This window comes from Cynocephalus volans, chromosome 16 (assembly GCF_027409185.1).
Source record: "Cynocephalus volans isolate mCynVol1 chromosome 16, mCynVol1.pri, whole genome shotgun sequence".
NCBI classification, from domain to species: Eukaryota; Metazoa; Chordata; class Mammalia; order Dermoptera; family Cynocephalidae; genus Cynocephalus; species Cynocephalus volans.
This window is the reverse complement of record NC_084475.1, coordinates 2,535,700-2,550,414: the sequence shown is the minus strand read 5'-3', so window position 1 is coordinate 2,550,414 and position 14,715 is coordinate 2,535,700. Positions and strand designations below refer to the sequence as shown.

Sequence of the window (14,715 nt, the reverse complement as noted above, 5' to 3'; positions counted from 1 at the left end):
GTATACTCAATCAAATATGAACTCCTAGTATCAAATTTTGTTTTGATGGGACTAGCCAGTTAGCTCAGTTGGTTAGAGTACAGTGTTATAACACCAAGGTCAAGGATTTATTTGGATCCCCATAGTGGCCAGCCACCAAAAAAAAATTTTTTTTTATTTGTTTTGATAGAAGAGAGAAGGGTAGCACCAAAAGATAACAGAAAAAGATTTTATTAGACTCAGATTCGTACCATCTTTTGTTGTTAGGGAAAATTATGTGTAGAAATAGTTTTGTCTCATTCATTCCCACTCAGACATTATTTAGCAGGAAGAGCGTTGCTCCTCACTATTGACAAAGCAATAACTGTCTTGAAATTTCTAACCACTGTAGAAAGAACCTATATTTTCTGAGGGCCATTTTAAGGATGACCTTCTATAAAGCCTGATTGCCAGTTTCTGTGTTTTAGTAGACACTGTGAAGCAGAATACTTCTGCTCACGAAGTCTACATTTATTTATTTAAATTGATTTATTTTTTAATTGACACATATTGATTGTACATATTTATTAAGTACAGTTACATTTTAATACTTGTTAAAGAGAAGTAGGTGGCTGCTGGATAATCCTTTTCTGCATATTTATTACCTATATTAAGATTTACCAGATTCTTATTTCCCTGGCTTAATTTAATTTGTTCAGAGTTAATAGTGTAGGAGTTTGTGTCCAGAGTGATACACTTTCCTGCCAACCTAATGCTGCTTACGCTGTTTTAAGATTTACAATGTCGTTTGCATTTGAAGTGCTCTTTGACCCAAAGAGTTAATGTGGATGGATATTTCAAGTATTGGATCATTCTTAAAGATCTTTCCTCTCTTCTGGTCTTTTGGGGAAGTTTAATGGAAATCCCACCCATCATGTGATTGAGGATCATTGGGAAATGTTCCTTTCATTCTGTACTATGCCATAATTGTATACTTTTTAAGAAAAATACTATTGATTTTTCAGGAAAATAGGATCTTCAAATCCTTTCCTTTACACAGGGTTCAGTCTCTTCCTTGAATCAAAATATTTTCCAACTAAAAATGTGTTATATGGCTTAAATTTTAATAAGCTATGTAGTTCAATAAAATAAGCTATTAGCAACTCTTCAGAAAGCATATCTTATAATTTTCAGAGTAAAGGTTATAATCGTAGGTTTTGAGCCAGTTGAAACGATTAATTATATTCATTCAAATTAGTCTGTGTCCCAATTTGGAGTCTAACTTGAATTTTTATGTATGGTATGGAATTTGCTCAGCCTTTTACAAGAGTGTTTGGATTGATGACACATTTGCAATTTTGGGTATTGCTCTATCTCTTCTCAAGTAGGCAGGCATGTTGCTCCTCTATTCCCACCTGAAGAAGTTATCTAAAGTTGTGTTCCTGCTTAGAATTTAAGAGGAAAGTTCAAGTACAATAACAGAGAGAATTTCATATCGTCATTCAGTGGCAAATGAGCCAGGCCTGGTAACCTTTTGAAATAAAATGGGCAGTTTTGGAAAATCTGACTCTGCTTAGGGCCTTGTAACTTTAATAAAAATTACTATTTAGATAGGAAATGGGGAAGAATTACTATTTAGATAGGAAATTGAGAAGTTTCTGGTCAGTATCTTTCTTGCCATTTGGCCCAGTTCTATCCAGAAATGTGTTTATAATTTTAGGCCTTTTGTTTCTCTAAATAATGAAATGACTTTATTATCTGAGAGTGATAGCTAGGAAGATCATTTTATATAACTTGAATATGTCCCTAGTGAAGATATGAGAATATTTCATAACAACATTTCCTACAAATGGTAGAAAAATTTACCTGGGGAATAATCAAGGAATTAATGTTTAAACCAAATTATTCACCGGACCTTTAACTGAAGCCTTCTATAGACAGTACTGCTCCATGCACTTCAGGGTTAATTATAAAGATAAGCCATAGTCCCTGCCCACACAAAGTGGAGGCAGTATTGAACAATTGTAAATTATTAAATGCTTTACATGTATTTTGATATTTAATCTTATAAATCTATTGATAGGTAGCCCTGTTTTTCTAATGAGAGAACTGGAGCTCAGAGAGGTTAAATCACTTGACTAGTAATTAATGGATTTGAACCCAGGTCTTTCTTTCTGACTGTGAAGCTTCACATATACTGCCCTTTCTGAAAGACAGAAATAACTTAGTCAAGAGCAAAATATAGTGTTTGCTAGATGAGTGCTATGACAAAGTGCTGTGACCATTCAGAAAGAATAATCCTATCTTCTTATGGGGGATTAATAGAGACTTTGTGAGGGGAATTTACTTTGACCTTGAATAGGAAGGAGAGACTTGGAGTTCGGCATCCATTCTAGGTACGGGAAAATGTAAACCATAAAACCCCTATTTTGGGCTGGCCAGTTAGCTCAGTTGATTAGGGTGTGGTGCTGATAACACCAAGGTCCAGGATTTTGATCCCTGTACCGGCCAGCTGCCAAAAAAAAAAAAAAAAAAGGTTTTGCCATTTTTATCAACCGAATGTCCTCATCTAAGGGAGGCCTCAAATATACATATTGGGTTTGGGAGGGTTTGCTGAGCCCTCTTTTCAAGTTTGGGATTAGAAATCTGGGGTTCCCAATTCTACTTTCAAGACTATAAAATTTGTAAGGTGATGTGCGAGTGTTTGTACACCTTAGAGTGCCAGGATGGGTTTACCCAGAAGGGGCCTGCAACTCAGATTTGCTTTGTTGACCTCATCCCATTTTCTTCCGTGTCTACCTCCAACTATATACCTGTGTTAGGAGTCTGAGGTAGGGTGACGTGACATGGTCTTATTCCTTACCAAGTGGCTGCTGAGTGACAGGAAAGCCTAACTCTGTCTGACTCAGCCTGGAGACTCCAGAATTTGATAAAATGATTGCTCTTTTGGACAATGCCCTGTAATTTGAGAAATGCCTCCTAAAAGTGATGAAATATTTGTAAGAGGGGAGGAAATGACTGGGCATGGGGAGACTTTCCAGGCTTATGAGGTGGCTAGAGAGAAGATGGCAGATATGAAAAAAACATATGTTATATTTAAATCTGGGCTGGAGAGACTGTTAAAGTGTTTGGGGAAGAAGAAAATAGGTTTGTGGTCCAAAGTAATGGTATGATAGGCCTGATGGGCCCTTTCTCTCTGTACCATTCCTCTTAGAAGGAGGAAATTGCAATTCATATTTACTCAAAATATGTTAGTCTCTTTCCTAAAGGGGTTTTTATAAAAATCTTAATTGTGGGCAAGCAGTCTCAGTATCAGTTCTGTCAGCTGTTGGTTACTTGAATTTTCCCAAAATAAAGGTGAATGAAAATAAGACTAACTGCTCTTAAGCAGCAATCATCTTTTCTAAAGTTCTATAACCATTTTTCTGGAAGTACAGATAGTTCCATTTATCTTGGTGGTATTACTGTGTCAGTCTGTGTGTGTGTACACATATATGTGTTGTACAGGTACTTCCCTTCTCCCCAGTCCTTTTAGAGTTAATGGCTCTGTCCCTGATCAGTATTATAGTTTGCGGATTCACTAAGAGAGCTTGTGCAGTAATGGTTGCTTTATTTATTTATTTATTTCTCTTCCACTCTTGTTTTATTTTTTACTTTTTTTTCTTTGTGATGTGACATTTTCAGCTGATGTATTGAAAGCAAATCCTTCTAATTTGGGAGCCCAGATCACAAGAGTGAGTTTTTCTACTAGTGTCTTTAGCTGTATATCTTTTTGTGTATGTGTCTTTCTACCCTTCCCCCCTCCCAATTCAAAAAGATTGAAAACACATTTCATAAGTATTAGGTAAGCAAGTTCCTCTGTCTGTTGAACATCATTCCTTTCTACAAAGCAATGTCCACTTTATATTGGGTTAAATTCCTTTTCCCAATGCTGTTGTAAAAGTATAGGCTAATGTATATGTTTTGTTCATTTGTTTTTTATATTATCTAGTGTGTTGAAAATAATTTTAGTTCTGTCTCCATTGCAGATAGATATGTCTGGACTTTGTCACCAGTGTGACGTGGCATGTTATTTTTTGGTTGTTGTTGTTTCTTTTCTTTTAAGGAAAATTATACAGTAGCTGCTGAGAATAAACAACCCATTTTGGTATCTAGATTTTAAGTAGTAAAATTGTTGACTTATCTTTATTCTCCCTCCTCATCCCCTGGATGTTTCTCTCAGGGTCATGAAAGAACGAAAAGCTGCACATATTACTCTCTAATTTCAGCAGATTGACCAGATGAAAGTGGTCATACTGGTGAGCTCTGACCATGCTAGCATTGGAAGACCTCTCTTGGGTTTGTTTAATAGTTACAGGAAACCTCTGTTCATGCTGAAAAGAAATAACACCTTTTTATGGTGAAATAAGAGTATGCTTTCTGTTTGTTAGTTCTCAACTAATCTCCCATGTAAGCTGTACATTGCTTTTAAGATCTTACACCTGGGCAATTTTCTGTACTAGCCTAACCCCTTTCTGTTCTCTTTGGCCTGTGTTATTACAATTTATCTCATGTTCTATTTGTCTAGTTTTGCATCCTGGAAGAACAGGTGATTAAATAGTCCCTTTTCTTTCCTCCCGGTGTTCTAAATTTGCTTGTTGCTTCTGAAATCATTTTGTTTTGCCCAATAAAGCAAGTGATATGCTATCCTAATTAGAAATGCAGATCCTTCTGGTGTTATACCCAAACTAATCAGCCATTGTGTTTTTAGTTACCATAAGAGAGTATAATAATGTATTCTACACTAGTACCATAACCATTGACTGAGAGTAAATATTCGAAAGTCTTTGTTTTCAGATCCCCAAGTCACTCTAAATCACCTATCCTCTGTTCATTTCTTTCTGTTACCCTAGAGATTAAAAGATCTCAAGCAGAGAGAGTTTGCTCGAAATGTCTCTTCAAGATCCCGCAAGGATGAGAAGAAACAGGAAAAAGCCCTCCGGCGGCTCCATGAGTTGGCAGAGCAAAGAAAACAAGCTGAATGGTGAGGATATCTTTTCTCAAAAGGTTCTACAGATAATTATAATCCATAAGATTAAAGATTATAATTTAAGATTTAAATTAAGATTTAAGAATTATAAGCATTAAGATTTTTAATATATCCTTCTTTCAAACTAAAAGCTTATCTGTACGTGGAGTATAATATACTGATTAAGTGTGTGCACTTTTGAGGCCATATCCTGCTTGCTATTCGTGTGACTTAATCAAGTTATATCTAAGCTCTCTATGCCTCAGTTTCCTTATCTGTAAGATGAGGATAATAACAATTTGCTTATTTAGAGAGAGCCTAGCACATTGAAGATGCTCAATAAATCAATAAATGATGCCATTATTACTATTATTGCTGTTCTCCAACATTCTTCTTATGTAGAAAAGCACAGTATTCTGTTTTACAGCTAAGAAGTACTGGTGCACAGATTCAAGTGTTGTAACAGCCTATTAGAAACTATAGAATTAGTACCAAATACTCTAAAACCTATGGAATTCCATCCATTTATTTTTCTGCAGGTTTTCTGGCTTCTTGAGTGTTCTTTTTAATGTTCCTTCATGGTTCTTGCTGATAATTTTTTGGTTGGTATTTAGCCTTGGGTAGAATTTAAAACTTAGGTCACCTTGTTTGTTTTTAATGGCTGTCCAGGACCAAAGGAAAGAACTGGTTACAGTAGAAAGAGCACTATTATTGTGGCTTTTAAAAGTTTTCAGCCAAGTTGGCATCAGAGTTCCCAAGTTCCTAGACTGACTAGCTTTATTTTGTCTCTGGATCCTTTTTAATTTATTTACTTGTGTTTTGGAGGAAGATGGAAGGGAGAAAGCACATCTAGTGTAAGTTTTCAAACAATTAACCTATGAGCTCCTTCGAGTTAAACTGGCTATAAATTGGTTCCGATTCCTTCTTTGGGAATTCTGTGGTAATCATTCTCCTTGACATGTTGCAAGGGCACCTCCTTAAAATATGTATATCAGGCCACTTTCTAGTTAGGACATATTTTAATACATGTTTTTCTTCAGAGATGACTTTTAGTTTTCAGTTTTATAAATGAGCAGTTAAAAGATGACCGAGTAATCTCAGGAGAATAAAGGAATTTTAATCCATCATCAGGTATTTTACTGTCCTAGGAATAATGTATGACCTCATAGTAAGTATTATTGAAGTAACATGGCAAAGACTAAGCAAAAGATCAGAATGAATCCTCTTTTTATTCAGTTTGAGGTTTTGGGGTTTTTTTTGCTGTGGGGTAGGTTTCATAACACAGTGTTAAGTATTCTTGCTATTCAAATCTAATGGGTTCCCATCTTCCAATAACAGCAGTTCAGATAGCAAAAGATATCACATTATCTGAATATATTTGGTTCCTGAGTTGAGGACAGTAGTAGCTAGAGTTCAAATAACAAGGACTTCATTCATATAGGTATCTAATTCTGTTCAGTTCTTGAGTCTGGAATTCCAGAGATACATACTGTAAAAATTTCAGGCAAGGTAAATGTTTTAAAACACTAGCATTGAGGATCCTCAGTGTTCCTTTTGTCAAAGCTGAAAGAGTTACTTGGTAGCGTTATGATCATTATACTGAATGCCTGGAAAGTATCACAAAACCAAAGCAAATGCTTGGGTGTGGTGGCCAGGAGATAGGCACAGACCTTTTAGTTTCTAAAACAGACATACCACAGACTGCCATAGAGTAGCACAGTGGAGGTTTCTAACTGTTTAACTCAGAATGTGCATATTTTTTAAAAATGAAATTTGAAAGGGGAAATTAGATTTTTTTTCTTTCTCTGAATGAAATACAACTTCTATGAACAGATGTACAACCATATGTTTGATAGCATACTGATGGGTAGGGTGATACAATAAGAAATGAGATCAGAAATAGGTTAGGGTAGACTATCAGATAGTAATTACGGGCTATTTGAGTTGTGAGATAAGCCTTATTTTATGTATTTTAGACAGCTTAAGAACAAACAGCAGTAACTGGCTGGCCCTAGGAATTTGGCCTGGAAGGTTAATGGAATGAGACTTCGCCTAACCTCCACTGAGAAAGTTCCATTCGTTAGCATAGGGTTAACCCTAGTTAGACCTGCCTGTGATGAATGATAGAACATAAGAGATGAATATTTTATAAGATGTGTAAAATGTACCTCTAAATCTTTTTGTTTTTCATTTTTCTAAACCATTGTGTAGTGCACCTGGAAGTGGTCCCATGTTCAGACCAACTACAGTGGCTGTAGATGAAGAAGGTGGAGATGAGGATAAAGATGAATCAGCTGCAAACAGTGGCACAGCTGCCACTGTCACTTGTGGTCTGGGGTCTGAATTCTCCACAGATAAAGGAGGCCCTTTTACTGCGGTACAAATCACTAATACCACTGGACTAGTACAGGGACCTGGGTTAGCCTCCCAAGGCATCAGCTTTGGCATTAAGAATAATCTGGGGACCCCACTGCAAAAATTGGGAGTGTCATTTTCCTTTGCCAAGAAGGCTCCTGTCAAACTTGAATCAATAGCATCGGTTTTCAAGGACCATGCAGAGGAAGGGACCTCTGAAGAGGGAACAAAACCTGATGAGAAGGGTTCTGACCAAGGACTACAGAAGGTGGGAGACTCTGATGGTAGCAGTAATCTTGATGGTAAAAAAGAAGATGAAGACCCTCAGGATGGAGGGTCCCTTGCCTCAACATTATCCAAGTTAAAAAGGATGAAGCGAGAAGAAGGAGCTGGAGCTACAGAGCCAGAGTATTACCACTACATCCCTCCAGCACACTGCAAAGTAAAACCTAATTTTCCCTTCCTACTCTTTATGAGAGCCAGTGAACAAATGGAAGGTGATAATAGTACACACACAAAGAATGCCCTAGAGAGCAAAAAAAGTAGTTCTCCCAAGCCTAAAGGCTGCGTCAAGATGGCAGCAAGCCAAGGAGCAGAAAAGACAGTTAGTGAAGTCTCTGAGCAGCAGAAGGAAACTAGTGTGGCAGAACCCTCAGAGCCTGCAAGCAAAGTTGAGACAAAGAAGGCCTCAGGAGAGGATGTAAGTGATCAGAGCTTAGAGAGTCAGAGTCAGAATGCTTCAGAGATCCAAATGTGTGACTCTAACCCTTCTAAAGAAACCTCTCAAGCCACCCCAGCAGGGAAAGAAAGTCAGGAGGGATCCAAACGTCCTACTGGTCCCTTCTTCTCTGTTTTGAGCAAAGATGAAAGTACTGCCCTCCAGTGGCCATCAGAACTATTGATTTTCACAAAAGCAGAACCCTCCATTTCATACAGTTGTAACCCTTTATACTTTGACTTTAAACTTTCAAGGAACAAAGATGCTAGAGCTAAAGGGACAGAAAAGTCAAAGGATCTAGGAAGCTCGTCAAAGGATCATCTCCAAGGCCTTGATCCTGGTGAGCCAAATAAAAGCAAGGGAGGGGGAGAGAATGTAGTACATCCCTCAGGAAGCAGAATGGATGCACCTGCTTCAGGGGCTGCCTGTAGCAGCCTGCACAAGCAGGAACCTGGGGGGAGCCATGGGTCAGAGACAGAAGAGACAGGGAGAAGCCTTCCTAGCAAGAAAGCACGATCTGGGAAATCACACCGACACAAAAAGAAAAAGAAGCATAAAAAGTCCAGCAAACACAAACGGAAACATAAGGTTGATACAGAAGAGAAAAGCTCTAAGGCAGAGTCTGGGGAGAAATCTAAGAAGCGCAAAAAACGAAAACGAAAGAAGAATAAGTCATCAGCCCCCGCAGATTCTGAACGAGGACCTAAACCAGAACCCCCTGGGAGCGGCAGCCCTGCACCACCAAGAAGAAGGCGGCGAACTCAAGATGACTCCCAGCGGAGATCCCTCCCTGCTGGCGAAGGGAGCAGTGGCAAGAAGGATGAAGGTGGGGGGGCTAGTAGCTCCCAAGATCATGGTGGGAAGAAACACAAAGGTGAACCTCCAACTTCATCCTGCCAGCGAAGAGCTGGTACCAAACGGAGCAGCCGGTCTAGCCATCGGAGCCAACCCAGTAGTGGAGGTGAGGATAGTGATGATGCTTCATCACACCAGCTACACCAGAAGTCTCCATCCCAATACAGTGAGGAGGAGGAAGAGGAAGACTCGGGCAGTGAGCATTCCCATAGCCGCTCACGGTCTGGCCGACGCCATTCCTCACACCGTTCCTCCCGGCGTTCTTACTCAAGTAGCTCAGATGCTTCTTCAGACCAGAGCTGCTATAGTAGACAGCGCAGTTACTCTGATGATAGCTATAGTGACTATAGTGAACGATCACGAAGACACTCTAAGCGCTCCCATGACTCAGATGACTCAGACTATGCCAGTTCCAAGCACCGGTCCAAGCGGCACAAATATTCATCTTCTGATGATGATTACAGCCTCAGTTGCAGCCAGTCCCGAAGCCGATCTCGGAGTCATACCAGGGAGCGCTCAAGATCCCGGGGCCGCAGCCGCAGCAGCAGTTGTAGTCGCAGTCGGAGTAAGCGGAGAAGCCGCAGCACCACAGCCCACAGCTGGCAGCGGAGCAGGAGCTATAGCCGGGATCGCAGCCGCAGCACCAGAAGCCCTTCCCAGAGATCAGGCTCTAGGAAGGGATCATGGGGTCATGAGAGCCCTGAGGAGAGGCGTTCTGGGCGTCGGGACTTCATTCGCTCTAAGATCTACCGCTCTCAGTCCCCCCATTATTTCCGATCAGGCCGGGGAGAAGGTCCTGGGAAGAAAGATGATGGCAGAGGAGATGACAATAAAGGAACAGGCCCACCCTCCCAGAACAGCAACGTTGGCACAGGAAAGGGGTCAGAAAGTGACTTCAGCCCTGAAGACAAGAACTCTGTCACCGCCAAACTGCTACTGGAGAAAATCCAGTCAAGGAAAGTGGAGAGGAAATCCAGTGTGAGTGAGGAGGTGCTGGCCACCCCTAATAAAGCTGGGCTGAAGCTCAAGGACCCCCCACAAGGTTACTTTGGACCCAAGCTCCCTCCTTCTCTTGGCAATAAGCCTGTCCTTCCACTGATAGGGAAGCTCCCAGCTACACGAAAGCCCAGCAACAAGAAATGTGAAGAATCCGGCTTGGAAAGAGGGGAAGAGCAAGAACAGTCAGAGACAGAAGAGGGGCCCCCGGGGAGTAGTGAGGCCCCATTCGGGCATCAGTTCCCCTCAGAAGAAACAGCTGGCCCCTTACCAGACCCACCCCCTGAAGAGCCAAAGTCTGAAGAAGCTACTGCTGATCACCCTGTGGCTCCACTAGGCACCCCAGCACACTCTGACTGCTACCCTGGGGACCCAGCCATTTCCCATAGCTACCTGCCTGACCCCAGTGATGGAGACACCCTAGAGTCCCTGGATAGCAGCAGTCAACCAGGCCCTGTGGAATCCAGCTTGCTGCCTATAGCACCAGACCTTGAGCACTTCCCTAGTTATGCACCTCCCAGTGGGGAACCTAGTATTGAATCAACAGACGGGGCTGAGGATGCTTCACTGGCCCCCTTGGAGAGTCAGCCCATCACATTCACCCCTGAGGAGATGGAGAAGTACAGCAAGCTCCAGCAGGCCGCTCAGCAACACATCCAGCAGCAGCTTCTGGCCAAGCAAGTAAAGGCCTTTCCAGCCTCAGCTGCCCTGGCCCCAGCTACACCAGCCCTGCAGCCCATCCACATCCAGCAGCCAGCTACAGCCTCTGCCACCTCCATCACAACTGTTCAGCATGCCATCCTACAACATCATGCTGCAGCAGCTGCTGCTGCCATTGGCATTCACCCTCACCCTCATCCCCAGCCACTTGCCCAAGTGCATCATATTCCCCAGCCCCATCTGACCCCCATTTCTTTGTCCCACCTCACTCATTCAATTATCCCTGGCCACCCTGCTACCTTTCTCGCTAGCCATCCCATCCACATCATTCCCGCCTCAGCCATTCATCCTGGGCCATTCACCTTCCACCCTGTCCCACATGCTGCCCTCTACCCTACCCTCCTTGCCCCACGGCCTGCTGCAGCAGCTGCCACTGCCCTCCACCTTCACCCACTACTTCATCCCATCTTCTCAGGTCAGGACCTGCAGCACCCCCCCAGCCATGGCACATGAGTTAGGGGATGGGAACCTAGGTGGGGCCAGGGAAGGTGACCCATAAATCTTCCCTTTGGGGTGTTGAGCCATTAATGCCAGTAAGTAGAAGATGGGATGGGCAGTGTCTGACAGCCAAAGAATCGAGTTTTGGCTTGCAGGGATGGGTTTAGATTTGAGGTTTGCTTTGGGTTCACTATCAGGGACTTTTTTTTTTTTTTCCTTTTCTCCTTTCTATCTGTTCCTCCCTCTCCTGTGTTTCTAAGCTAGGGAACACCAGTAAGTGCTATACACGCCTTTGCAGCAACATCTCCAAACTGTCAAGTTTAGATAGTCCCCTCCTCCCTCTACTTTTTATTCTCTGCTCTTCCCTTCTGTAAATTTTAAAACATTTTCTCCCTCTCTGGCTGGTGGGTTGTCACCAAAGCCCTTGCTGTGGGCACATCTGTTCCTTCCTTCTCAGTGCCACAAAGGCGGCCAAGCTGTTTCTCCAGCGGTGAAAGCACCACTTTTGGGCATTGTCTTTGACTATCCCTTGGTAACCTTATGATATCCCAGGTGAGGTGGAAAGGGAGTCTGACCTGGAACCAGATGCAACTCAGGCTGCAGTTCGATCCACTTTCCACAGAAACAGAGACACATATTTGGCACTGTTGTCCTCATGTCCCTCATCCCAGAAGAGGCATCTGCATATCCCAGAAAAGAAGATTCTATCATGAATAGAAACTATGCGGAACATAGAGTCACCCGTGTGCTTCCCCAGAGAGGAGCTCATGTGTCTGAAGGGTATATTTTCTTCTGTCATGTTGATGTTTCCCTCTTAATTTATAGGATTTTTTAATGTAAAAAATTGCACTGAACTCTATAAACATAAATGCTGCTTTTTGTAGCTCATATAAAAAAGGTTCCATATTTGTAGTATACTGCAATAATATTTTTTACATCCAGCTCTTTAAGTGATCCTTGTTCTGGTGGCTTTGTGTAAATATGTTTGCCCTAGTTGAATTAAGAAACTTTAAAGGTTATAAAATGAAAACAAAAAAAAATAAACTATTTGTTTTCTGCTAGATGCAAAAATGAGTAAGCATGTATATTTTATCAAGCTCATGTATTTTTTGAAGTTATGAACTATAAAAATGTTAAAACATTTTTTGCTGGGACAAAATGTTAAGTAATTTGCATTAAATGGTGCCCCCAGCACTGGGATTTTTGAGCTAATGGGCAGCAGACAGCTGGGGGTGTCAGTTTTGACAGTCTTGCTCACGTGCTTTGTTGTTTTATACAGAGAAACAGGTGGATCCCACAGAGGAGGAAGGGGAAATTCAACAGCTTTATTCTCTGGAAGCAGTGAGATGCAGTGATTGGGGGTATTCCTGGGTTTCCCTGGATACCTTGTTCCAGGCAGTCAATTTGCCTTCCTAGTACTTTGCCCCTCTGACAATTTTTTTTAATGTGCCTTTTGGGTTGGCTAGAAACTGAAGTAAAAGTAGACTGGAGGATGATAGAGTTGGGACAGTTTTTTCTCGTTTTGTTGGGAGGTGAGCACATTTATAGATACTTAAAATTATTTTGCTTCATAGTTTCCATGCCTTCTGTCCAGCTCAGTTTAGGCAGTGAAGTTTCCTTTTTTTCTTTCTCCTATGACACTGATCAGAGGAATTACCATCTCAACCCGTCTTCCTCTCTTCTTGCCTTTCACCCAAGCTCTCTAATTAACACATTGACCCAAAGGTGCTTGTATTGCGGGTCCCATCTCCATTGGTGTAGTTAGTTAGCAGTTACCTCTTTGGCATTTCCCTACCTATTCCTATGGCTAGAATTGGTTGGGTGGTCACCTGACAGGAAAAACAAACTATAGTTACCTGGGCCAAGGCTCTGTGGCTGCCTTCTCAAGTTCTCAAAAGAGAAACCTTTTGAGTTTATGAGAAGCAAGTGCTGGGCAAACAACGCTCTAGACTGAGCCCCCCTCCTACCTGTTCAGTGCTCCTCGTCTAATTCAGAAGCATTACTTATTGGATAACTAGCACTGGAAAAATGAAATATCTGTTTGAAGTGAAAGAACTCATTTTTCTTTGCTTTCAGCCCATGTAAATACTTAAATAATACAGTATTAACATTTTTGTGCTGCTTCCCAATAGTTTGTAGATTGAGCCATACTCTGGCCACCTCTCTGCCTTCCTGGGGGCAGTTTTCTTTAACTTCCAGAATAGTAATTTTAAAACAAAAAAAAAAAGGAAAACAAAATAACCTATCCTTACTTACAGGCATAACAGATTGTATTTAACTTTATCACATATGATAGAGATATATATGCTGTAAAATGAGGGAAAGGAACTTTCTAATAAACCAATGATTTGTGGAAACTTAACAGAGTCTGTCGTGATTGCTGCCCCATCCACTCAAGTTGGGAAGGGTTGGAGTTTGGGGTTACGAATAACATCTTGTTTGAAGTTATCAAGGAATAGATTCTTGTGAGCCAGTTTGAGATATGGGAATTGTGCTTCTGAAAGCTCAGGCTGCCCAAGGAGAGGGGAAAGATTATGGCTGTGGGAGGAAGTAATGGTAAAATTTCTCTCAGTCTGGGTGGGCCGGCCCGTGGCTCACTTGGGAGAGTGTGGTGCTGATAACACCAAGGCCACGGGTTCAGATCCCATAGGGGGATGGCCGGTTAGCTCGCTTGGGAGAGCGGGGTACTGACAACACCAAGTCAAGGGTTGGGATCCCCTTACTGGTCATCTTTTAAAAAAATTTTTTTTTCTCTCAGTCTTAGGTAGATGTCTTGGAATGTGGAATGTGCACCTCCTTTCCCTCAAGAATTTTCTTGTATTCTCTTTTTTTAAATTTTAGATGTATAATCTGTGTGTAGTAGAATATATGACATGTAGGTGCTCACTAAATTGCTTTGGAATTTCTGGCTTTGATTTTTAGGATTTTGGATTAATTTAAGGGCAGTGAGATTACAGGAGTCATCTGCTTGGCCTTTGCCCTCCACCTGGGTTCTGTATACCAGGCTCGAATTACTCTCTTCTGCCCTTTAATAGCACTGCAATGTTTGAGTGCCTCTACCTGGTATAAGGAAATATGCCCTAATTGTTACTGAGGAAATAAAATCCCCTACTCTTCCATATCAAAAAATCACAAAAGATAGGGAAAGTTTTAACATGGAAAGCTACCATAGATTTGAAGTGATAAATTCGTTTCCCCCTCTTCTTTACCCTTTCAAGGAGTTGTGCAATTCCTACTTTCCTCCCGTCTGTGATACAACTGTGTTTTCCCCTCGACTACAGAGACGCTATTCAACTTGAACCTAGGGGTGGGTGCTCAGATATGCCTACTTTCCTAAAATAGTAAAGATCCCTTCCTGGAAAGAGAGAATGTTAGAAAATAAAAGGTGAATTTCTTTCCTTTTTTTTTTTTTTTTAAGATGATCGATAAGGTGATCTTAACCCTTGACTTGGTGTTGTCAGCACCACACTCTCCCAAATGAGCCACGGGCTGGCCTTAAAAAGTGATTTTCTGAGAGCATGGAAGGTGAAAGAGACAGATTGGCCCATGTGCTGTGTGAAGTTGCGTGCAGCTGCCTGGTTCTGATAAGGCCTCAGCCACCTCCGCTTGAAACATGGAAGTACTCCTTGTTCTACACTTAATCACTAATTCAAGCCTTGTCAACTAT

General features: G+C 41.5%; 1 protein-coding gene across 7 annotated transcripts in view; it reads left to right on the top strand.

The window, feature by feature from the left end:
• GPATCH8 (G-patch domain containing 8) overlaps positions 1-13,410 on the top strand; it is a 99,879-nt gene extending 86,469 nt beyond the window's left edge. For 5 of the 7 annotated variants that reach the window (XM_063080458.1, XM_063080460.1, XM_063080462.1 and 2 more), the window contains 3 exons: positions 3,643-3,692; positions 4,851-4,981; positions 7,178-13,410. In XM_063080458.1, coding sequence (XP_062936528.1) covers positions 3,643-3,692; positions 4,851-4,981; positions 7,178-11,063 — 4,067 coding nt within the window. In that variant the 3' untranslated portion in view covers positions 11,064-13,410. Of the gene's footprint in view, positions 1-3,642; positions 3,693-4,195; positions 4,257-4,850; positions 4,982-7,177 lie in introns of those variants that run through there. The other 2 variants (XM_063080464.1, XM_063080459.1) reach the window with 2 other exon arrangements.
• Positions 13,411-14,715: the final 1,305 nt, after the last annotated feature.